Below are 23081 nucleotides of genomic sequence, written 5' to 3' on the forward strand. Positions count from 1 at the left end.
TCGGCGGGCCCCCGCCCGGCGAGCTCACGGCCATCCAGTGCAAGAACGTGCCCGACAGCCTCAACGAGCGCGCCGTGCTGGAGGAGCACTTCGGGCGGTTCGTCAAGGTGCGCCGCATCATGACGCGGCGCAACAAGAAGATGGCCATCGTCCACTTCTTCGACCACGTGAGTGTCGCCCGGCCCCAAGAAATGGGTCTAAATCCACACACTTGGGGTGTCTGGTTTCGCCGTGTCTGCTGTCTCTTGGGGCTTTCGTTGTCGCAAGAGCGACACCCATGTCTGACAACGCTTACCTGAACGTCAGCGCAGATGAGCGCAACTTAAATTATAGGCAAGATTAGAGATGTATTGGGCAGGTAGGGCTGTATTTTAACCATCACAGCTGCCCACAACATCACCGAACTTTAGCTGTGCTTTTGCCACCGTCTTGAGTACCGAGCAGATCTTTCCAGTTACCTCCAGAGACCGGTCAGGACCACTGGCAAGTGATACCCAGACTTAATGTTAGGTCTTGCTCAAAATCTCTGCAGCCTCCCAAAGTCTAGGTGCTTTAGTGCAGTTTTGCAGGACCACCTGCTCTTTGCAAGTACTGTCCTCAGGTCAGCACCGAGGTGTGCTGAGAAGTGAGTTCTTCGCCTGTTTTCTGATTAAATATATGCCTTTGGTCACCCTCCGTTGTGTAAGCGTGATGGAGGTGTTGCAGAAGGAGCAGTTTTGGTGGAAGCCYGCCCAACCTGCAGACTGTGTGTAGGTTTTAAGGAAGAGCTTGGAAAGGCAGGGCCCAGGACTTTCCAGAAATTGGTACTTTTTCCCTAGCAAAGACCATGTTATACAAGGTTGGGGTACTCATAGTTTTCATACCGTGCTCTGTTTTCTTACAGGACTCTGCTCTTCTTGCCAGAAAGAAGGCAAAAGAGTTGCACAAGGACATTGTAACATTTTGGCAAAAGAAGAAGACCAGTAAGTCTAGGTTATCAACTGTGTTTGAGGAATCCACTGTTTCTGCTCTTGAATTCCTGTGGAGTAAAACACTTAGTTTAGCATGAGCCAAAATGCTGTTTCTGGACGCTTTAAAACCATTTCAAAGAGTTGAAGACTCTTGAAAGGACAGCCTAGATTTAAAAGGTGCTTAGGAACCRTTCCTGTAAGCCCACAGGAAGAATGTTACCATGATGATACCATGCTGCTTCTAGAAGCAGGTTGATAGGAAAATCTGTTTCCATATGTCCAGCTACTTGCTTCARAATAAGGGCTGGGGTGTAGGCTTCCATCTTTTAGGAAAGCTTCCTGAGAATTGAATTACTGACTATTCCGGAGTGAGTTTCCTCAGCTGTGGAAGTTGCTGGTCTGTATATAAGCAGTTATGTATCATTTGAACCAAGGGGAGAGCAACATGCCTGTCTGTCTTGGAGAAAATCCAGCATAGAAATGTGAAATCTGGGTTCCAGTCCTTGCTTTAAGTTAGTGTGAGATGTGAATGCAGGCTGCTCATGCCCAAAGCAATACTTCATCTATAAAGTGCTGCCTTTTGTTTTGTGAGTGCTGCTTGCATATTTCTGGAGATTTTTAGCCTGRGGATACATTTCAGGTGTTGGTAAATGCATGGTTAGCTGCAGCTCTGCCCAGTCAGAGATTTGCCTTCATTGAAAATGAATAGCTGCAGAATTGTCTTCCTGAGGACAAACAGCTTGAAGCAGCACCTACACAGGTGTCTTTTTCTGATTATACTCTGCTTTTAAACTCTATGAAAACATGAATGTCAGTATTTTAAAAMAGGCACACTTGAAGACTTAAGTCTTCAAATCAACCTCAAGTCAAYTTCTAGTGGAAGTTGTCTTATAAGCTTTATATAAATAAACAAAATTGTAACTTGTAGATTTATTTGATAATATTTTAAAAAACCTGCTCCTTCCATTCCCTCACCCTCAGTGGGAAAAATAGAGAGTTGTTGGTTGAAAAACTTGGTGTATAATATGCCTTTGTTCTACATATCACTTCAGGTCCTGCAAAAAGAGAATACTCATCCAAGGAGAAGAAAGGAGGGGACGAGGAAGGAAGGCAAAGCAGTGAAGAGCAAAGCTACCAGCATTCCCCTCTTCGGAAGCCGTTAATAAGGTCATCTGCCAGCAGTGTCCTACCTGGCAAAAGGTGCGTGTGCTCCTCAAGGAATCCAGATACTTTTTTCCCTAACTAGATAGATATTTTTTTCCCCTAACTGTTCATGAAAATACTTCTAGGTTTGCTTATTTTGTTTATTTTGCGTATTGTGTGCATGTTTTTTGTAACAACACCTGCAATAGTGAAACCTGAGGAAACAGAGTAGAACAGTGCATTGTCAAGACCCAGCACTGCTAGGACTATTTGTAGTATTGATTACATCTGTTCCTTGTGGACAAATAGGGTTCTGTGGARTTTGAATCTCCTTCTGAGAGTAGCTGGCGAGCTTGTCATCTCCCATTTCACGCAACTGGCCTGTGTATGTGAGTCCTGCTGTTCCATGTGGCTGGCTTGGCTTTWTTTGGTGGTGGTGATCCTCAGTGGAGTGTGTAGCTCGGCCCTAGGACCCTGCACCTGTGGTGTGGAGTCAGACTAACAATTTTCCTTGAAAGTGGATGTTGGCAGATGCTCAGGGTAGGTGTATAATAAAATACAAATGCAGACTGTTTCCTTCTTGCAAATGTACTTCTGTCTGCCAGAGATTCAGAGACATCTTAGACTGGAATGGTGCTTATGCCCTCCTGCTGTTACCAGTGAATCTTTACACTGTCTCTCTCCTACTTTTGAGTTAGCTTGTACCACTGTGGTGTGCTGTAGCACTGTTTTTCCTGCTACACTTAAAAGCTCTGCAGAGAAAGCACTCTTCAATCGATTTTAAACTGGCAGATTTAATTGCTTAGCTTCTAGTTTTGCTGCTGAAGTGTGAGTGGGCTTCACAGTAGAATTAACTCTGATATTCATGATCCCTATGTGGTTGCCCTGTCCAGTTTCCCCCACCCTCTRAACTCTGAATTTTGTGATATCATCATATATTGGTTGGAGTTTTCCTTGTGAATTTATCTTGATCTTCTGTCAAGTAATAGGTAGCAATGCTGTGAACATGAATTGCTGGAATAATTTGTGCTTGGCCTGTCTTTCAAAATACCAAGTTTGCCATGTAGATGGAATCCTTTTGATATTCATTGTCATATAACTGTAAAATGAGAAGTAACGACTTTTTTCTTAAAATTGAGGAAAAGAGTGTGTGGAGGGGACCCAAACCTTTAGCTCACTTCAGCTTTGGTGAACTCAGTGTCTTGTCCTGTGAATGAAATACTATTAACAGATATTCATGTACTAAACGAGTGCCTTTAAAGCCAGGGCTGTAGTASGGGATTATTGATGAAAATCTCTTGTTTTCAGTTCTCCAGCCAAGAAGTCTAGTCTGCGTAAGGCGCTACAGTTTGAAACAGACTATGATTCTAGTTGTGAAGGACAGAGCTCAGAAAGCTTGGGAGCTTCCTTATCATCKCTCAGTAACCTGGTGGGATTAGTGGCTGAGACATCAGAGGAAAGATACCGCCTTCTGGACCAAAGGGATAAAATCATGCGACAAGGTAGTGTTTCTAAGTGCACAAGTTAATATGAGTGTAACAACAGCTTCTCTGCTGGGAAGAAAGTGTTTCGTGCAATCAAATGTGTGCACTGTTACATGTGCCTGACCTGCAGTTACAGGGTCTTGGTTTCCTTGACTCTAGGAATGCCACATAGGTAGTCCCACAGTTCTGGGTTGTAAGCCCTTTCCTTTTTGTTGTCACCTCTTCAAAGCTGACCCTGAATCCTGTTAAGATGCCTTTTTAAATATCAGCTGATTGTCTGTCACTTGACATAGAATTATGAAATAATGACCAGGTATTTTTAGAGATTTTAACCTCTCTAAGTGGTGTTACTGCTGTGGAGGGATACATCAGGAAAAACCTTTTCCAGGGCATGGTGTGCGAGGAGTACTCCATCCGTGAGGGTTTGCAGCCTTGATTAGGTATAGCCATGGCTGCTCTCATGTGGTGTTGGGGACTAACCTGCTCCAAGGAGAGGGCTGGGTGGGAGTCTCTAGTGATGCCTTCCCATCATCTCCTRTGTTAGTCATTGCCCTGCCAGAATACTAATCTTCTATCCATTGAGGCATATACATTCTATACATTGAGGCTTCAGGTGAGGCATGTTGTATGGTTAAAGCTGAGCTGGCGCATTAGAATTTTAACTGGTAATGAAAGCAAAAATAAGCAATGCTTGGTGTTATAATGTTTGTTCATTTGTAACGTTTCTGCTTAGCCCGAGTGAAGAGGACAGATTTAGGCAAAGCGAAAACAGTTGTGGGCACTTGCCCAGACATGTGCCCTGAGAAGGAGCGCTACATGAGGGAGACAAGAAATCAGCTCAGTATCTTTGAAGTGCTTCTAGGATCTGACAAGGTATGAGCCTTCTGTACGCAGGTTTTGTTGCTCCTAATGTGTCTGCTCACTCRTTGCTTATATAAAGCTGTCAGTGTTGCTTAGCTGATTATAGGGTAAATTCTGAGATCCTTATAGAGCAAATTCTGTAGAGCATTTCGGTAATCATTGTCTTTCAGGTAGACGTTATAAAACAAGAATGCCAGTGAACTGCTGTCTCGCTTTTTAGCTGTGTAAGCCTGACTGGAACTGTAGTTGGGGGCAGTAGTATACAAATACTGGTGATTTGGCTGTCACAAATTCATCAGTACACAATTCTGCTATGAAAGAAAATAAAACATTGTCTATTATAGCATAATTGACTAGKGTGAACAGTAGAGAATCTCTTTTTAGCAATCTGTTCCATACTAATGTAAAGGCATGGATATGACAAAACCCTTTATATTCCTGAGAGCATTTTTAATGGTCTTTTTTTCTGCCTCTTACAGGTAGATCATGCAGCAGCCATCAAGGAATACAGCAGGTCTTCAGCAGATCAGGAGGAGCCTTTGCCCCATGAATTGAGACCCCCTGAGGTGTTAAGCATGACTATGGACTATTTAGTGACAAACRTTATGGACCAGGGAGAAGGGAACTATCGGGAATGGTATGACTTTGTCTGGAACAGAACCCGTGGCATAAGGAAGGTGAGTACTGGTGGATGTGGAGATATTTGGTAACAGAATGCAAGTTCCCATGTGATGCTGTGAAATGAAGCAAAATGTAGTAATTTGAGCATTCAAGTTGAAGCCTGACTCAGTCAAAATAAGAATTTTCTGAAGGTGTTGCCAGATGAGTCTGCTCTTCAGCCTCCTAATCTAATACATATAATGCTTTGTCTATCCTTATAATTAGGATATAACACAGCAACATCTCTGCAGCCCCCTGACAGTGTCTCTAATTGAGAAGTGCACTCGTTTTCACATCCACTGCGCTCATCATTTGTGTGAAGAGCCCATGTCCTCCTTCGACGCCAAAATTAACAATGAGAACATGACTAAATGCCTGCAGAGCTTGAAGGAAATGTATCAGGACCTGGCTAACAAGGGCATTTATTGCAAGAGTGAAGCAGAGTTCAGAGGTTATAATGTTCTGCTGAATCTGAATAAGGGGGATATTCTCAGGTGAGAAGAATGAGTATTTCTTTTCTTTTGCCTCTGGAAAGTAACGAGATTACAGTTTGTCTGCAGTTAATTCTAATAGAAGCAAAGGCTTTAGTTGAAAGTTGCAAAATTATTTACAAAAGCAAAGAAATGCAATACGGTAACAATGCTTACTCTTTTTAATAGTGCATTTCTTGACATCCCTGACACAGGATAGGAGTTCACAAAAAAAAAGGAAGGGGAAGCTTAAGCTAGCTTTAAGGTGTTATAACATTTTCTCCCAATACCACATTTTAATCACTTTCTCCTTTAAAAAGTGGAACACGGAATAAACTTCAAACTGCAGCTGTGTTTTTATGGTGTTAGGGGATGAAGGAAGAGTTTAACCTAAGCTTTTGTATTAAAATGGGAACATTAAATTGGAAAACTATTTTGATTTGCTTTCGGCTTAAGAATAAACTTGAATRTACCTAAATGTTAGCAGCGTGGTCATAATGCTGACTGTGTTGGAAGCTATTTGAGTTGATTTTGACAACCTTGATTAGTTTTGGTCATATAATTTGAAAGTTGAAAGTCCCACTTAAAAGTTCTCTTTTTAGTTCCGTTTTTTTGATCGGTGGCTCTCCATTTTTTGTTGTTATTGAAGCAAAAAGTTTCTGGTTTTGTCTCCACAGAGAAGTGCAGCAGTTTCATCCTGAGGTTAGAAACTCCCCTGAAGTTAGATTTGCAGTTCAAGCTTTTGCTGCCTTAAACAGCAACAACTTTGTGAGGTTCTTCAAGTTAGTTCAAGCAGCTTCCTATCTGAATGCCTGTATCTTGCACTGTTATTTCACCCAGGTGAGAAAAAGGCAGGTGGATATGTTCTAATGGGTTAACTTGTAAAACAGTCTGGGGCTTTTCAGAGGAAATCTTTAGAAAGCAGAAAAGTCAATAGATAATTATTTTGAGAAATTAATTTGAGAAACCACTGTGTACTTAACTCTCCAGTTGCATTTAAAGTATTCAGAGAACTCTTACCACTTTTTGAAGTGAATTATCAATTTGAACTACTATAAATCCTTGCAAGCCTTTACTCCCATCCAAAAGGATATGCTCAAAATAAACAGCATGAAAAAGAAGTGGAAATTAGAAAGTAAATAGCTAAAAAAAAGTAAAGAAATTTTAAAATGAAACTGTTTGCATGGAGAGTTCAAGTGTGGTGTTTTTATTTACAAAATACTGATTTTTTTTCCTATGGCTRTAACTTTATAGTTATTTGGGGTTTGAAGAACTTAGCAGTCACCTGGCTTTCTTTTATCTTTTCCCAGATTCGTACAGATGCTCTTAAATCTCTCAATATTGCTTACACTGTAAGCACCCAAAGATCTACTGTGTTTCCCTTGGATCACCTGATCCGCATGCTCCTGTTCAAAGACTGTGAGGAAGCATCTGACTTCATAAGTTATTATGGCCTGAATATTTCTGATGGGTAAGTGGTAAAGAAGTTGTGTCTGAAGACGTCCAGTGGGGTTAAACTAACGTTAGGCTGAGTGTTAACATGGACAGGCCCTCGTTGGACTTGGCAGTCAAGAAAGATGAGAGGTAAAGTTCAGAGACTGAACTCAAACAAGCAAGTTGAGCATAATCTCTGCTGGACTCCAGGAATTTTTTCCGAGAAAGTCATTGTGGATAGTGCAGGTAGAAGTCTTTTCTTGTGGTTCGTTCAGTTACAGTGAACTATAGTTCTGTAGGAAATCAGGATACATTTCTCATGAAACTGCTGAGTTATTGTGATGCAGATAAGGTGGACTGAAGTTCAATGGTGTAAAAGGATGAGATCTTTAGGAGCCAGAGGAGTGTGAGAAAAGCAAAAGCAAGGGTTGAGTGGGAGAGGAGAGTGTAAAAGACTTGGAAGTCTTTCCAAGTCCAAAGAAGTGGAGGATGTTAGAGGCTAACAGTTGGCAGACAAGGATACATAGTATGTGGAAATACATAATTTATGTATTTTCATATATATATTTACATATATGTGATGCATGCAGAATTGCAATTCAGGTGACTGAGGAAGGTTGAAAAATTGAGCCTGTTACTTGGTGCGTTTTCTGTTACTACTCAGTTTGGAAAGGGCAAGTTAGTAAGACCACAGGTGCCTGGATTGGAATAGGATTGCAGCTTTTACARTCATTCCCGTGGCTAGTCCTGGCATCTTTGTGACAACTCTGTTCTGTTCTGGGAGAGGAGCAGTTGGGACAGTGTTCAGACCTTCCCTTTTCTGGTTTATGCTGAAGATTTAGATCCAGATTATAGGGAGCAATTCTGAAAACCCTCTGTCTCCCTTAAGCCCTGCARAGCTGTCCAGCAGAAAATGGTGAGGCTGGAGAAGCTTTGAGTATGTACTTGGTTTTATTAATATTTATATTTCCCCTAGTTTTTATGTGGAGCTGAATCGCTCGACTTTCTCGGTGCCTGATGGATTACCCAAACCATGGAAATCCGTATTTGTCAGTCAGAAGCTGAACGTGTCAGTTGGGCAGGTTGTAAATGGAGGGCCGTTGCCTTCAGTGCCTCACCACGTGCCTGTGAGTAGCTTCAATGGACAGAGCAAATACACTGGTGGCAATACAACCATGGATCAAACCAGCAGCAGCCAAAAATCCAGTGTGGATGCTCCAGGTAAGAGCAGTTGGGCATGTAAAACACAATTTAGGAAGATACTGCTGGATCATTTTGTGAATAGCTTTATTTTAWGAAGTAGAAATTGCTATTGGCTCATGTGGGTTGAAATTTCATTTTTATTTGGGGGTAGAAAAATCAAAACATGCTTTTAATATGATTATGTTCCTGTTCCAGATTAAAAAAAAATTGATACAGAAAATAAACTAATGGAAATGAGCTCTGAATTTCATTAAAATGGGTAAAATTGGCTGCCTTCAGATATGCAAACTGTCTTTTCATTTCACAGATTTTYGGGTACTGCTTGTTCTTGCTGTGCTAAGTGTGTGACCTTCAAGCTGGCTGAACTAGTACTTTCAACCAGGATCTGAAAGAAAGTGCCAGTATTTTGCATTTACTCAGAGCAGTATGTGTGTAGGTGCTAAGCTTCTCTTAAAGCAATTATGGACTCAAGTAATACAGTAATGTGTTTAATAACTTAATTGGTCTGTGTAATATATTTTCACTTCAGGGCAGCGAACTTTTGTTACTGACTTTCCTGATAAGTTTCACTAGGTTATAAAASTCATGAGCTGCTGAAAACAAGCAGCAGTGGCTTAGCTTCCATTGGTGATTGAATTGATTTTTTTTTTTCTGTCTTCCCCTCTTAATGACTTGATGCCTGTCCCCGTCCCTTCCCCAGAAGGACGAATGGAGAGCAAAGTTGTGGATTTGGATGTCACAGCAGCAAGAGTCCAGCCCCCAGCTCATCTTACGGCTTCGCTGTTACCTCGTCCTCTAGTGCCACTGCTGCCTGCTGCCCAGCCCGTTTCCCAGGCTGCAGAACAACCTGAACATCTCCCTCCAAAGCCTCAGCCAGTTTGCACAGACAGGGTAAGGGAAACTTAAAATAAGCAACGAGTATTTGGTGAAGGTTTAGAAAGTGCTTCAAGGTCTGTAGATTGTCTCCAGTCCAGAAGCGGAAGATACTCCCTGCTCTGGTGTTAKGGTTAGAATATCTGTTTCTTAAGCTTTTTGTGCTGAAACTCCTGTGTAGTTTTAGCTGAAGGTCTGAAGATGCTACTGCTTGCTTTGGGTAAACGAAGTTCTGCCTGGTAGCAACTGTTTGAGAAACTTCTAAGGAGAAAACCRGTGATACAGTAGAAAGTTATACTGACTTTGCAGATAAACTTTATTTTGGTGAATACTGGTCCATTCCCTAATATTTTGACATTTGTTTCAGATGAAACATGACAAAGCTTCTTCTGTAAAAAAGATTGTTAATATTGGGTCTTTAAARTGTACCTGATATTCCTAGGTTGTTTCCTGCCTGCCAAGATTTGGGTTTTTGCTAATTCCAGCTTGCTCTGTAAAGCCTTGGAGCTTTTACACTCTACCTAAATGAGGCTGCCTTTCAATGAAAACTAAATCTGATCTTTTAGGATTAAGTTAGCTAGTGTACCTGAGAGAAATGGCAACTCTAGAAGGAAGTGAAATACAAAAACAGGAATCACTCTCAAAATTCATTTAACACTTTTTAACTTGTCTGTGTATAATACAAACACGGAGAAGTGTTTTCTCACTGTTAGCATTTCTTGCTGCTTTTCTTTCTGTAAGCATTATGTGTCTCTCAGAGATTCAGACTTGGCTTGCAAGTGAAAATACAGTTGTGGTTGCCATCTATAATTGGTTAAACAATGTTGGAAGCCTTTACTCCTCCACAGCTCCTGTGGGACGGTGCAAGCTGTCCTGAGCCAGACTCTGCTTTGCTTTAGCTGCTTCCTCCTGTGTTGCAGGACATTGCTGAGGTGGCGGACGGGCTCGTGCACGATGTTGTCAGAGAAGAGTGCAGAGAAGTCGGCCGAGCAGGGGCGGCTTACATGGCCGCGGCGAGCTGGTAAGGAACTTCTGCTGCTGGTACTTCTGGAGCCTCTTGTCCTAGAAGTTCTAGGTTGCCCTAGCAGCAAATTAAATGCAAGGCAGGGTTTGTAGCAAAGACTAGTATAGTGCGTGGGGGGGAAAATCAGACCTTCCTTCAGGTGTCCCTGGTCTTTTTGGTGTATGTTGATTTGATGATGTGCCTCTCTAACCTTGCCTGGCATGACTGTAATGTCACTGCTGCTACAAATGTGTTGTGGATGGAAAGCTGCCTGAATGGGGATAAGAGGAGTAGGTCCCAATCTGGCTTATCCTTTGCTTCAAATAAGATGACTTCAGAGGCATTCAGATTTACACATGGGACTTTTAGGGGGAAGCTGATCCAGCAGGCCTGTTGTCAGCCTTGGTCTTACCTAACCAAATCACTCTCAACCTTGGCTTTAAGCACCAGCATTTGACAGTGGCTTGCAGGTGGTGTTTCCTGATAGTGAGAATACCTTTGGGTGTAAGTAGGTATATAAGTGAGAATACAACCCCCCTGAGAGGGGTTTGTTACACCATGGACAAGCGTGTCCTGGGTGAACTCATGCTTGGTGAATAATTCTGTGGTGTTTGGATCTTCCTTTCCTGTGACAACTGCAGCCAGGTGGCTGCCTTGGCCAGAGTGGGGTGTGCAGTGCGCTCTCACTGTGAAACACTCCATCCAACATCCTCTCAGTAGCAGCATGGGGAGGCAAGGTTGCTGGTTATTTATCTACACATGTATGCATTATTCTTTCTAGGCTGCTCAGTCCCAGCAGATGCGGTTCGATCCCTTTGTCCCCTGATCCAGCAGACTCATAGGCACTTGGAAAAGAAGTGATTTTTTGTATGAATGTGGGTTTGGGTCTTTTTAACCTGTGTGTTAAGACAAATTTGAGCTCTTCTGAGCTGTATAAAACTTGAAAGCCTCTATGTTAGAAATGCTTTAAATAATCTTCTAGGCATTTGTTTCCCATGTTCATTGTGTCCAGCCAAGCATTAAGATTATCAGTGAGCAGGATAGCTCAASCTGACCTGAGCTACTGTTAAACTCCCTGGCCCATCCTATAAGAAACCGTCCTCTTCACATAAAAAAAGATTCAGAGGACCAAAAATCATGCTGTCATTCTAACTCAACCTTGATGTGTCTAGTCTTTAAGGTTCTGAATGAAAAATTGCAGACTTTGAAAGGAGGATTTCTGGTTTTGTGCAGTGCATCAGAGGCCATCATGGAGGAGCTTCTGGCTGACGTGTTGAGGGAGATGCTCRTGCAGGTGGCGGGGAACACGCTCAGCACAGAGAGGGAGCGAGTTCAAGAGGAACGGCGCAGAGTGGAGGAAGAGAGGTGAGTTGTGGGTGTCTCGCTGCTGGATTGTCCTACCTCCCGGGCACCATAAGAACAGCAGGCACAAACCTGAGTCACTTCATGTGTGCTCAGACCCTGTGTCTCTCATGTTGAAATCTCTTAATTTTTCTCACCTCAAGCTGCCCTGGGATCACAGAGAGAGAGAGGGGGATTGTCTCTTTCGCTTTCTCTGATTATCTGTTAGTTATTTTTGAGATAATCTCACAAAGGCACTGCAAAAACAGTGTCAATATTTGAGGAACTCTCATTCTCCCAAAGCTTCCCGAAAGGGAGCTGTGTGCTAACCTTGATGTGCAGAAACTTTTCTAAGGAGTGAGCTAAACATACTCTAGTTTGAGGTAAGCAAGAGAACCCCAAGGTTAACTGTTTGCTCCATTCAAACCTGGATCTGTATTTTTAGGGGGATAATACAACCAATGAGAACTTAATTTTAGGTGAATTAACTGAAAGGYTTGGTAATTGCTACTTGTGTGAACCTGTTCTCTGTCCTTCTAGGCAAAAGAAAGAAAGAGAGCAACTAATAAAGCAGTTGAGTCAGTTGGTGGGTATGGAGTTGATGGAGGAAGTAATGAAGGAGAGTGTTCGAGAGATATCAGACAACGAATTAAAGTGAGTACCGTATCCTGGGCACTCGTCACGGTTCAGGATGCTTTCCTGAGGATAAGAATTTGTTGGGAAAGGTGGGCCTTTGAGCTCGTCTTCAAAGGTGAAATCCTTTAAAGCAAGCAAAAATGTACCTGGCTGCACATTGTCAGCTTGCAGTTGTGGTGTTGGGCACAAGATGGTCCTCCAGGGTGCAAGACAGACACTTTGGTTAAGACCAAGGCTGTGGGCTTTTTCCTCCAACTCCCTTGCATCCTAGATGTGGACTTCCCTTGTGTTGTACCTTTATCTTTGGAACAGCATAGATGAAAAAGGAGAAGCATTGAAAGTGCTTCCTCTTTGCTAGCTGTGTTGGTGGACTCTTGTTTGCACCATAGTCAGGTGTTTTAGCACTTGCCTTCACCTCACTTAAGCTTTTACTTAAGCTCTTTTGGCTTTTTTTTAAATTAGATGTGCTTTGGAAAGAGACCGCAAAGCGCGTATCGAGCGGTGCTCAGAAGAAGTCTGTGCCCATGTCCTGGAGCAGTTTCTGGAAGATGAGATATTCCAGATKGCTAAGGAAACTCTTCAGGAGCTCCAGTGTTTCTGCAAATATTTGCAAAGGTGAGTTGCCATCCTGTGATGCAATTACTTTTTTGAATGTTGACAAGGTGATATTAATAGTTTTAATAAAACTGTTTGTGTTTTTTTTGGGACTGCTATTGCTGACTAGTTGGCTCTACCCTACAGATAGACGTAGTCTTGCATGGCCAATGTATGGAGAGGGAGGACATACTTTRTTACAGCCATTTAACAAGCTCGGGAAGAGACTTCAGCTTAATTCTGGCTAGAAACTTGTAATTTCTCCAAATGTCTGCTCTGAGAAGTGAGTTTGTAGTTCTGTGTGTGACTAGCCTCAGCTCCCAACTACCACATGCATCAACCCACCGACTCCTTTGGGCCCTCTCTGCCTGTCGGATATTTTGGAGAGCCTGACTCTGTCTTAACAGCAAAAAAATAAAGAGAACCTGTTTGGGAGGAATAAGTTACTAATAGCAGCAATTTGTCTATTCCCTCCTGAAGGTGGAGGGAGGCAGTGGCAGCTCGAACAAAGTTGAAACGTCAAATGAGGGCATTTCCTGCTGCTCCCGTTTGCACCGATCCAAAAAATAAACTCAAAGCACTGTCTCCCAGTGCTGAGTGGCCTATAGCTATGGACAACTTGATCAAGGGTATGGTAAACCTGGGACACGGAGGAAAGCTGGGAATATCTTGCACAAGGTAAGGATGCTTACAGTGACAGCAGCTGGAAATCCATGGTTTTTTGAAAGGAGAGTTGCAAAGTAGTTGTGCAAGTCWGTTAGTTAACAGTTTTGGAAAAGTTTTCTTGAATACCCTCAAAAAATACACGTTTTGTATACAATTGTTTTAAAAATCAGGAAAAAGGAACAAGAACTTTTTTCATTTCTCTTATTAATAGCAGCTTTCCAAAGTTTTTGCAGTGACTTCTAATGGCTCAGTAACTCTTAGTATAAAATAAGAGGTTTCTTTTGCCAGTCACGACCAACTTCTCTTTCTAGATTGAATTGGCTGAGAAACAAGACAGTGCATGAAATGAAAGTCCAACACTTCTACCAGCAGTTGTTAAGGTATGAGGAATTGATCATTTATTTATTTAAGCAGACTGTAACAAAAATATTAAGGACCTTAAAGTCAGTATAGAGGGGCAAATGAAATGTCCATTTGCTGTTTTGCTTCTGGAAGTACTCAACAGCTAAGGGAAACAGGGTAAATTCTTGAAAATGCTAGGACACACAATCCTACTGCTGTAGGTATTCAAAGGATGTRATGAGTTTTATGTGTTCGAAGGGGTCTGTGTTGGGGTGTATGGACAAAAGAATAAAAAGCCATTATCTGGTTTGTGGCATGAAGGGTTTGATTAGAGGTTTCCACATCCCTAGTGGATTTGCCTTCTGTCTTGTGAAACACTCTGGTTGCTCATGTGTTTACTGGAGCCAGGGTAGTTAAGCAGTGTGGAAGATATGTATGTATTTCCACTATTCCCAAAATGCATCTTATGTTACAGATTTAGCAACTAATTCTTGAAAGCATTTTGTTCATGATGAAATAGGTAGCTGGTAGAGCTAATTTTTCAGTTCTAATTTTGAACCTTTTGGGCAATTAATAGTCTTCCAGTTTGCTCAAGGCAATGAGAGCATTTCTGTTGAAGGGATGCARCCCTGAAGTGGGTTTACAAGCCTTGGCTGTTAACTGGGAAGTCTTGATTTGATGTTGACGGTATCCCTGTCCTGAGGAGGCTAAACTGGAGAGGCCCAGTCTTACCTCTGTTTCTGTGATTCTTTGTTTCCAGTAGTGATGGGTACCTTGTTTTTTTATGACTGTCCCCTAAATACCATCCCAAAATCAAAAGCAGTCATGGGTGCACTCTGTGGTGATGTAAACTGATGTTTTATTTAATGGAGAAGCTCAAAAGCATGGGCATAGTCAGTAAATGAGGCTGACAGATGTCCCTGGGTAAAACTGCAACATTATCTCTTRATCAGAGATCTATCTACGTATCTCAAGCTGAGTGATGGGTAGCTGTTTTGGAGCTTAGATAATGGCAAAATAGTGAAATAGAAGATGCTACTGCAGCCTCCTGKCTTACCTATTTCTGTCTTAAGTGATTTAGCTTGGACTCCCCTGGATCTCACCTCACTGATCGCTGAACACATTCCAGTTCAACAGGAACAGTGTTTTTGGAAGGTCCTGTTGGTCTTGCCGAATGATGAAGAATATGCAGAGGATGATCCCAGCAGGTTAGTGGGAGAGGTGATTAGTGCATTCCTTTCTCAAGTCTGGCAGTGGAATAGAAGAAGGCTAGTGATGTCCATGTCCCATTTTTGACCAGCCATGTTAAATTTCCTTTCCTTCACCCCTTTTCTCCCCTCTACAGCCATCCCTTAGAATGTGGCTGAAATTTGTTGCAAAGGCCTCTCTCTTCTCCTGTCATTGTTCTCTGAAATGCTTTCGCTCACATCAAAACCAAAGAAAATATTGAAATAGTGATATGAATAATTTCGGACCACTTGATAAATACTTAGCAAAATCTAAGAAATCTGAAGATTGGGAATACAGTAGGTTGTGGAATGCAACTGGTGTCAATGCCAAAATCTTAAAATAATGTATCTAAAAAGAAATCCTTGTTATGTTCTTTTAYTAGGATTCTGGTGGATTGGTTGAAAGCAAAGTTTATGGGAGAAAAAAGTTGCAAGAGAAACACTTTACATGCAGAAGGCAAAATTCAAACACTGACAATATTTAGTTCTCCTGGTGTGCAAGGGAGCAGAACCATCAATGTCAGCGTGTGTATCAAGGTAGGTGAGAGCAGTGTTTCTRTGTGACAGGCAGTAAAAGGTAGGCAGTCTCTGCCAGGGGCTGCTGTCTGGAGGCTTTTCACACTCTGTACTGTCAGGTGGGGTTGGTGAGGCTGGGAGGGATGAAGCTGTTGAAAAGATTATTTTAAARTAAGTGCTATGTTTTACTTCAGCTGCATTACTGTTGTTCTGCCTGGCTGTATAGGTGGTACACGGTGCCCTCTCTGACACAGAGCTTGATAAAGCTGAAAGGCAGAAGGACCTGCTGGGAACCAGTGGTCTTATTCTTCTTTTACCCCCTCGAGTGCGGAGYGAGGACGTTGCAGAAGATGATGTTTATTGGCTCTCAGCTTTGCTGCAGTTGAAACAGCTGCTTCAAGCCAAACCCTTCCAACCAATAGTTCCTCTGGTGATTCTAGTTCCTGGTCAGGAAGAGGATGCCACAGAGAAAGAAGTGGAAGAAGGTGTGTAATTCCTTCTGTGCCTTCAAATAGCATGAATGTTATCCATGTCCCAAAGCAATACTCCCGAGACTAATGCAGTCTCACAAATGCAGAAAACTCAGCTAAGTGTATGAGCCTTCAAAACTCTGATAGAAATCCAGGGGCCTGAAGGAAATGAACTTTTCCTAGGCTTCCAAGATTCCTTTGCACATCATGTTTCATTGTGATAGTCTGGAGGGAAGGATGAAGGGTATCTGGTGCTGTGAATCTRTCATGAGATTAGGTCCAAGTAGGAGGTGCCCATTTCTTTCTTTATTTTTGTTCGTGGCTGAGGAGAGATTGAAACTCTTTCAGATATTGCTTTATTTTTTTTTTTCCTTTGAAGGTTTAATGCTGCAGGACTTGATTTCAGCTCAGCTTATTTCAGACTATACTGTTGTTGAGCTTCCGGGTTCTATTAACGACTTAAAAGGCACCAAAAGGGTAAGAAAAGCAATTCAGAATGTGAAGAGATGCTTGACTGGTTTATCATTAATTTCTGAATTACTAATATTTTAAAAGTAATGACTGCTGCATTCTCATTTTGTTAAAGTTGGTATATCTGCTGTAACGTTGCTCAGAAAGCTTTTTTTACCGCATGTCTGAACTTGGGTATTTGCTTTTTCAGTAGTGATTCCAAACTCAGAACCATTCTGACTTAATGTCAGAGTGTCTTTTCCATTTTTTGTGACCTCTTTTAACTGTCCAGAGGTCAACACCACTTGCTTCATAAAAGCTATTTTCAAATACTGAAAACTGCACTGAGATCCAAATACTTGGGTTGCATTCTAGTCTGTCCTGCCTGTGTTCACTAACAGCAGTACAAGTTTTGTGTGACAGACGAGTGAGTGGGGTGTAAGCCTTTGTATCCTTAAGTTCCCATCTCTAAAAAGGACCTGTTGTAGCAGTCTTACTGCTATGGGTTTGCCCAATGTTGCCCTGTTCTCAGCAAAGGAGAATGAAGGATGCCTAAATCCTGTCATATAAAGTACAGATGTTTTCCTGTTTAGATTGAGGCCATCTAGTTTGACAATTCAGAGTAGTGCTGGGTGACCTGTTGCTTTATTTTGTTGTGCAGTACTCTGCTTGTTCTGCCAGATGGGCTACGTGATGAGATCCTTACAGTCCTCATTGCCCAGACTCCAACTCACCGTGTTGTGCTGTGTTGCAGCTCTCTGCAGCTGTAGCCTGGCTGGCTTCCCASTGTCCAGACACCCTCCAGCTCTGCAGTCAGACCCTTCAGGAGTACGTCGAGGAGGGCATTGATGGAGAATTTGGCAAGCGCTTCTACCACGACCGGAAGGAGAGGCGCTCGGCAGGGCTGCCGTCGCAGGAGCCGGGCGTCGTTATAGAGCTCTACAACAGTGTGCTGCAGTTCCTCTCAGAAGTGGCATCCTCAGAGCATCTCTGTGACTTGTCTTGGCCTGTTACTGAGTTTTCAGAGCTTGGGGGTAACAAGCTGTTACCCCACCTGCAGTGGAACATGCCTGATCACCTGGCCTGGCTGAAGAAAGCTGTGCTTTCCTTCCAGATCCCCTACCTAGATCTGCCTCCCCTGGGTGGTATGTACTTCATGTTTCAGTATCCCCTTGGCAGCTCATTCTCTCAAACTTGCCTGTGCTGCCTTCAACTTTCTATGTGTGAAGCTGGTAGTCTGGCTCTGTCATGCATTCTTGCAAACTATTTTTGTGTGTCTTCTTCCCGCAGCTCCTTGGCGTCCTGTTTGCCACATGGTTTCCCAGTATGTGTCTCAGATCGCTAGTTCTTCTCGTACTCAACCACTGATTCAGTCTCAAGTGGAGAATCTGCTGAGCAGAACTTTCCAGAAGTGGAAAAGCAGGAACCCTGGGAGCTCTGGTGATGGACCTTCTGTTGATGAGATCCCTTGGGATGATATCTTGATGCTCTGCATCGAYCATAAACTGAGAGACTGGAAACCACCCAAACTGCCTGTTACTCCAGGTATCACAGGAACTTCTGTAGCATGGATGATCTCATACTTGACTCCATTTAATAACTTGACATAGATGCCTTTACATATGGTAGTGATATATGTAATCAGTGTGGCAGATTACTTGATCTTCACATTGTGGAATGGCACTGTGCTTATTTTGCATTTTTGCATTATTTGCATTTTCCTGTCAATTAAGGCATATGTTTTTGCCAGTTATGAATGACTTGAGCTTTCTATACATTAAAGCACTATGGTTAAGTTTTTTACATCTGACTATTCCTCCAYATGAAGAGTCTTTGGAGCCCTTGTATCCCACTGGAGAGGGTGTTTAGATTCAACTGAACGTTAAGAATTAGTTCCCCAAAAGCCACATCTACTCAGGTCACTTGATRTGGTAGATGTGCTGGAGGAGGAGATTTGACCTACTTGGTAAATAATTAAGCAAAACCAGAACTAATTTTCTGGTAGACATTTAATCATTCATTTGCCATAAGGGCCTGAAATAGCATGCYGAGAATATGTTCAGAAAATGAATTGTGTATATTTAAGCAGTGCATCTGAGGAGCTAGGGCTCAAGTCTTTGTTTCTACAAAAAAAAAAAGACAAGATAAAAGGAGGATAAATAAAGCAGACTTGGAAGGAACTAACATGTTCCCATGGCTTTCATCTGGCAAGGTGCAGAGACATTAGCAGACAGAACAAGCTCTAAAGGATTCCTGATTGAAATTTGTGTCTCTGACCCTCTGTGGTGACTGACACTACTTGTTTTGGGACTTAAAGCAGTTACCTCAGTATTTGATTCGATAAACTGTGAGGAGTTTATTGTTACTGAGTTCTTCTGTGGGTTAAYGAGGCTTGTGTCTGAAACCTTACTTATTTTCAATTTCAAGTGTGCTTTTCTTTGTGCCCTGTGTAGCTTAATTATAGGGAGACTCCTTTAATAAAATAACTACCTAATTGTCTGTACACTGAATTTGGATGCCCTAGAAAACTAAAATGAAGATAAAGCAACACTTTGAAGATTAAATCARCTCAAAGGCCCATTTTTGCATGTACAGTACAACTTGAAAGTGAGCACAACTTTCAGTGGCCTTAAATGCTTTTTTTTTTTTCTTCTGAAGAGGAAGATCTGTCCTGATATTAAATGTGGGATCTGGTTTTGTTTTTCTTKTACAGAAGCAGTAAGTAGAGATGGCCAGATTCGTGTCTACTACTTCAAGGAGCATTTGAAAAACTTTGCTCTCCCTTTTTCTTGGGAGCAAGCGAGACTGCGCACCCAGAAGGAGATCCAGCAGGGCCATGGCAGGTGAGCTGGGTGAATAATGTTCATCCATCAGCTGTTCCACCAGAGCCACTGGATGGGGAGTGAGGAGGTTGCTTAGGACCCCTGTGGTGAGTGCTTAGTGTCTTCACAACGCTCAAAACCAGTGTGAGGAATTCTCTTGTAATGTGCCTGTGTGTGTCCTTGAAGTGAGACACAAGGGTATCTGTGCAGAAATTAGAATAAACTTGACTTTTGCAGGATTACTCAGCTCTCAGATGGACTTACCTGGAATGTGCTTAAATCTTGTGAAATTCTGCCAGAGAGGGCAAACAGAGTTCTGGCTTGAATAGGTCTGAAGTAGCACTTCTGAATACACAGAATGGAAAGTGAGGAGTGGGCAAAGCATGGAGGGATGGATAAATCATGACCAGTATTTATTTATTTATTTATTTATTTATTTGGTAGTGCTTCCTTCCTTGCATTTACTTTAACCTGCAGCCTGGAGCTGGTACGTGAATAGTCAAAGCTATGTGCAGGCTTTGTCTCTTGGAACGTAAGGTCTTTCTGTCTCTTGGGACAACTGTAAATGGTCTTAATAAAACATGATGTCTTGGGCACTTTTTACTCCCTGCTTTTTCTAAACTCCTAGCCGCCGAGTAAAAATCAGTCCACACTCATACCAGTTCCCATTGATTTTTTTTCTCTCTCTTCTCTTCAGGTTAAGAGTGAAGCCTGCTATCTCTTTGAAGAAACCCCATAGTGTTTCCATGACACCAGCTCAATATGTCACTGGTGTGAGTGTACTATCAGGTCAGGAAAGGAGTGTTTGCAGTGCAGCTGAGCTCACAGACACAGCCTCAGAACTGGATCTTCTCCCAGAACGCCTGTTGACTCAGTTGGAACTGGAGAAAAAAGAGAGCAGGAGGTAAGTTACAAGACCAGCATCTTAAGACCATTTCCTTGCAGCCCTTGGTAGAGGGTTGTAAATAGTGTAACTTCTATGAAGTCCAACAGTGGACTTTAGAAATGTTTTGAAAGCCGCCTGTCTGCAACATCTGCCTTGGAGCGTGTAAGTTGAGGGCAGTTCCCTGCTAGCTCCTACTTGCATTGTGGGAACTGCCCAGGGTGGTAGCAATATGAGAAGCTCTGAGGAATGGTTGGAATCTGCCTATGGGTAATAAAGCCACCAATAAAAAGCCATGATGTGTGGTGTTCAGTGGTATTTAAAGGTGATTTGGAAGCATACAGGTGTTCACAGTGGGTTTTGCCAAGAGCAGTGGGGGRGCATCTTGAGTGTTGGAAACCACYGTGGGCATTGGATCCTTCTTGCAARCACCTCTGAGGTTCCAGCTACCACTTAACCACCTGGAAACAGGAGCAAAGCTAGGCCACAGTTTGACTGGTGGTTTGGGTCTTCCCTCCAGGTTTGAAGAACAGTTGCATAAATACCTAGCTGAAGACATTGAGCCCCTTGGTGACTTTGTGGGTCTTCCTCTTTACCTTCCTCAGTCTCTCGTCTCCACGCCACCTGTCACATACCCAGTGAAGAGTCCCAAGTCATCTGCTCAAGAGGTAAGCAGAGGGTGGTACTGAGAAGCTACTTGCACAAGACCTTCAGAGCTACAGCTTTTGAGTCTGTTGCATTTGCAGAAAGCTCAGTGAGAATGAGCATGGTTGTGCAGTGTCAGACAGCCTTTGGAAATGCAGGATTCACAAGTTATACTTTGATAAYTCCCTGTCAAGGAGGGAAGTGCTTCTTGCAGATCTGACATACAGGTTCCTCACAGGTGTTACTGCTTTCTGCTTAGGACAGTCTGAAGAGCACTGATTGTGGTGTTGTAGTCTAACTTGAATCTGCTGCTGTGTGAGCTGTTTCTCACAGCTGAAGAAGGCTGGTACCAGGGCAGAACATACTGTTTTTGCAGCTCCTCTTTTGTGGGAGGTCAGGAGTGGTGTTTATGGTCATTCTAAGAAGTGAGAGGGTTGTCACTGAGCTCATCTGTCTCTTGTTGGCACTGGATAATGCTTCTCYGTCTGTCTCCTCTCCCTTTTCTCTCTGGCCAGGCTGGGAGGCAGGTGGGATGTGAGCCATCGGTGATGGACCGAAGCCCAGCKCTGTCCGACAGGCTCAAACACTTGGAGCGGCTGCTCAAAGCCAACCAGGAGGCCGAGGCTGCTGCCGAGCTCCACCTCTCTGCTCTGGTGGACATGGTGGATATTTGAGCGGGGCTGAGAACCCTGTGCACACCAAGAGGCTTCATAAAGCAGTTCAGGGCCAGACAATTCAACTGCCTGAGGTTTATTTAAAAAAATAAATAAAATCAGTTGTCCTTGCAGAGGAACGCAGAACAGACATGGGTCCCAGGCTGTTCTTGCRTGGTGGCCTTAGAGAAGGTGTCTTGGTTTAATGTCTCTTCAGCTCAAAAGTAGTATTTGGCTGGTCTAGGGTTTTTATTTATTTGTTTTTAAACYTGTCTGATTTTACAGGCAGCGGAATGATTTGGATCCTGTTTTTTGGAAAGCCTGTAGTTGACCCTCTGGTGATTTTCTTTTTTTTACCAGCTCTCATTAGTTGGTGAGCAGCTGTGAGAGAGACAGTGAATTGGCTGCCCAGTGAAATACCTACCTTGTGTCCTAGCTCATGGCTGAGCAGGAAATATATGCAGGATCAAGGCCTCCATTATAGTCCTTGCATCTCATTTTTGTGTTGTGTGTTATGTTCTCCCTGCTGCAACACTGTTAAACCCCGATGTGTGTGTGCACGGAGCCAACGTGGGGCCCAGACTTGAATTTCTGTTGGARTAGAGTTAGGAGAATGCTACGAGCAGTCTCTCCGTGGTCATAGTCCCAGGGATGCTGTCCCAACTTACTTATAGCAGAAGTTATCTGCATGTAGCACCTTGGTTTTCACTTGTTGTCTTGTTGCTCAAGAATATTTTGATTCTTTCATTCTCAATTAGATTACATCACTGTTACARTTATTAATGATCCATGCAAGATTTGTTGTCCTTGGTCCAGGTTTTATTTGTTGAATATTTATGGCATTAATCACAAAGCAGTTGCAAAGATGGTCATGCAGAAAAGCAGGATTTCTTCCTTAGTAAAACACATGGAGGGATGATGGACTGTTTTTTTCCTCCATGTCAGTGCCCTTCTCCAAAAAGGTTTTATGTTTTTATTTTTTAATACTATTTGTATTCTCTACTATTAATCTACTCTAGCTATTCTAAGTTGATTTAAGAAGCTTAAACTGAAGGAATTGTTCTTTGAGGCTGTTTCTGTTTGCAAACTTTGGAGATGATGGGTTGAGTTGTGCTRGATTGTGTATGTTTTAGTAAGAAGTAAAACTGTTGTGCTTTACCCTAGTGCTGGTGTTGACCTACTATGTTTACCCCTGCTTCCCCTGTAACCTCACATAAGTTTTTAAAAACTTAAACAAAAAAAATAGTTTTGGATGTCTTATATGATGTACCTGAGCTGCTCTAAGCAGCTCTTCTGGGCAGCAAGGGTCAGCCGTGGGCTGGTGGCCTCTCTCCTGATGCAGGGGAAGGTCAAGGAGATGCTCCTTGGACCCAGCTTSGTTGCTCCTCAGCCCCAGCTGGGGCTCGAGGAGTACCTGGAGCCCTGATGGAGAGCTGGTCCTCAAAGCRATGCTCTCAGCAGCCTGGAGCCCCTCCAGGCCCCTCAGGCTTTATGGAGAGCTCTCCAGGGTGGCACCTGGAGCCCAGCTGCTGGGGGCCAGGGCTGCTGCAGGGGGACAAGCCCTGGGCTCTGCTGCCCTGTCAGGGCTTCCAGTGTGGGGTGGAGGTTGTTGAGRTTGTCCCGCTGCCTGGCTTGGGCTCAGAGCCCCTGTGTCTGGCAAAAGTCACCGCGACGAGGGTGGGATTCGAACCCACGCGTGCAGAGCACAATGGATTAGCAGTCCATCGCCTTAACCACTCGGCCACCTCGTCCT

The 23081-nt window shown here is 43.0% G+C and overlaps 1 protein-coding gene and 1 non-coding gene across 2 annotated transcripts; one reads left to right on the forward strand and one right to left on the reverse strand.

Annotated features, from left to right (window-relative positions):
- Positions 1-5: 5 nt before the first annotated feature.
- Positions 6-22422, forward strand: MCM3AP (minichromosome maintenance complex component 3 associated protein; the record flags this gene model as incomplete). The annotated part of the gene is made up of 27 exons (XM_026048559.1): positions 6-167; positions 884-962; positions 2003-2150; positions 3402-3595; positions 4311-4450; positions 4918-5115; positions 5324-5592; positions 6246-6408; positions 6879-7039; positions 7979-8223; positions 8906-9096; positions 9999-10099; positions 11315-11446; positions 11963-12076; positions 12521-12673; positions 13133-13330; positions 13630-13698; positions 14734-14868; positions 15273-15426; positions 15632-15890; positions 16255-16352; positions 17080-17470; positions 17616-17870; positions 19039-19168; positions 19845-20051; positions 20551-20698; positions 21191-22422. Coding segments are annotated over 27 exons (4653 nt in total), but the record flags the coding sequence as incomplete, so codon positions are not given.
- A 575-nt stretch (positions 22423-22997) lies between these two features.
- Positions 22998-23079, reverse strand: TRNAS-GCU. The gene has a single exon. It is a non-coding gene; the product is annotated as a tRNA-Ser (tRNA).
- Between the last annotated feature and the right edge of the window lie 2 nt (positions 23080-23081).

This window comes from Nothoprocta perdicaria, unplaced genomic scaffold, assembly GCF_003342845.1.
Source record: "Nothoprocta perdicaria isolate Ctin4 unplaced genomic scaffold, notPer1 scaffold_11, whole genome shotgun sequence".
Taxonomy (NCBI): Eukaryota; Metazoa; Chordata; class Aves; order Tinamiformes; family Tinamidae; genus Nothoprocta; species Nothoprocta perdicaria.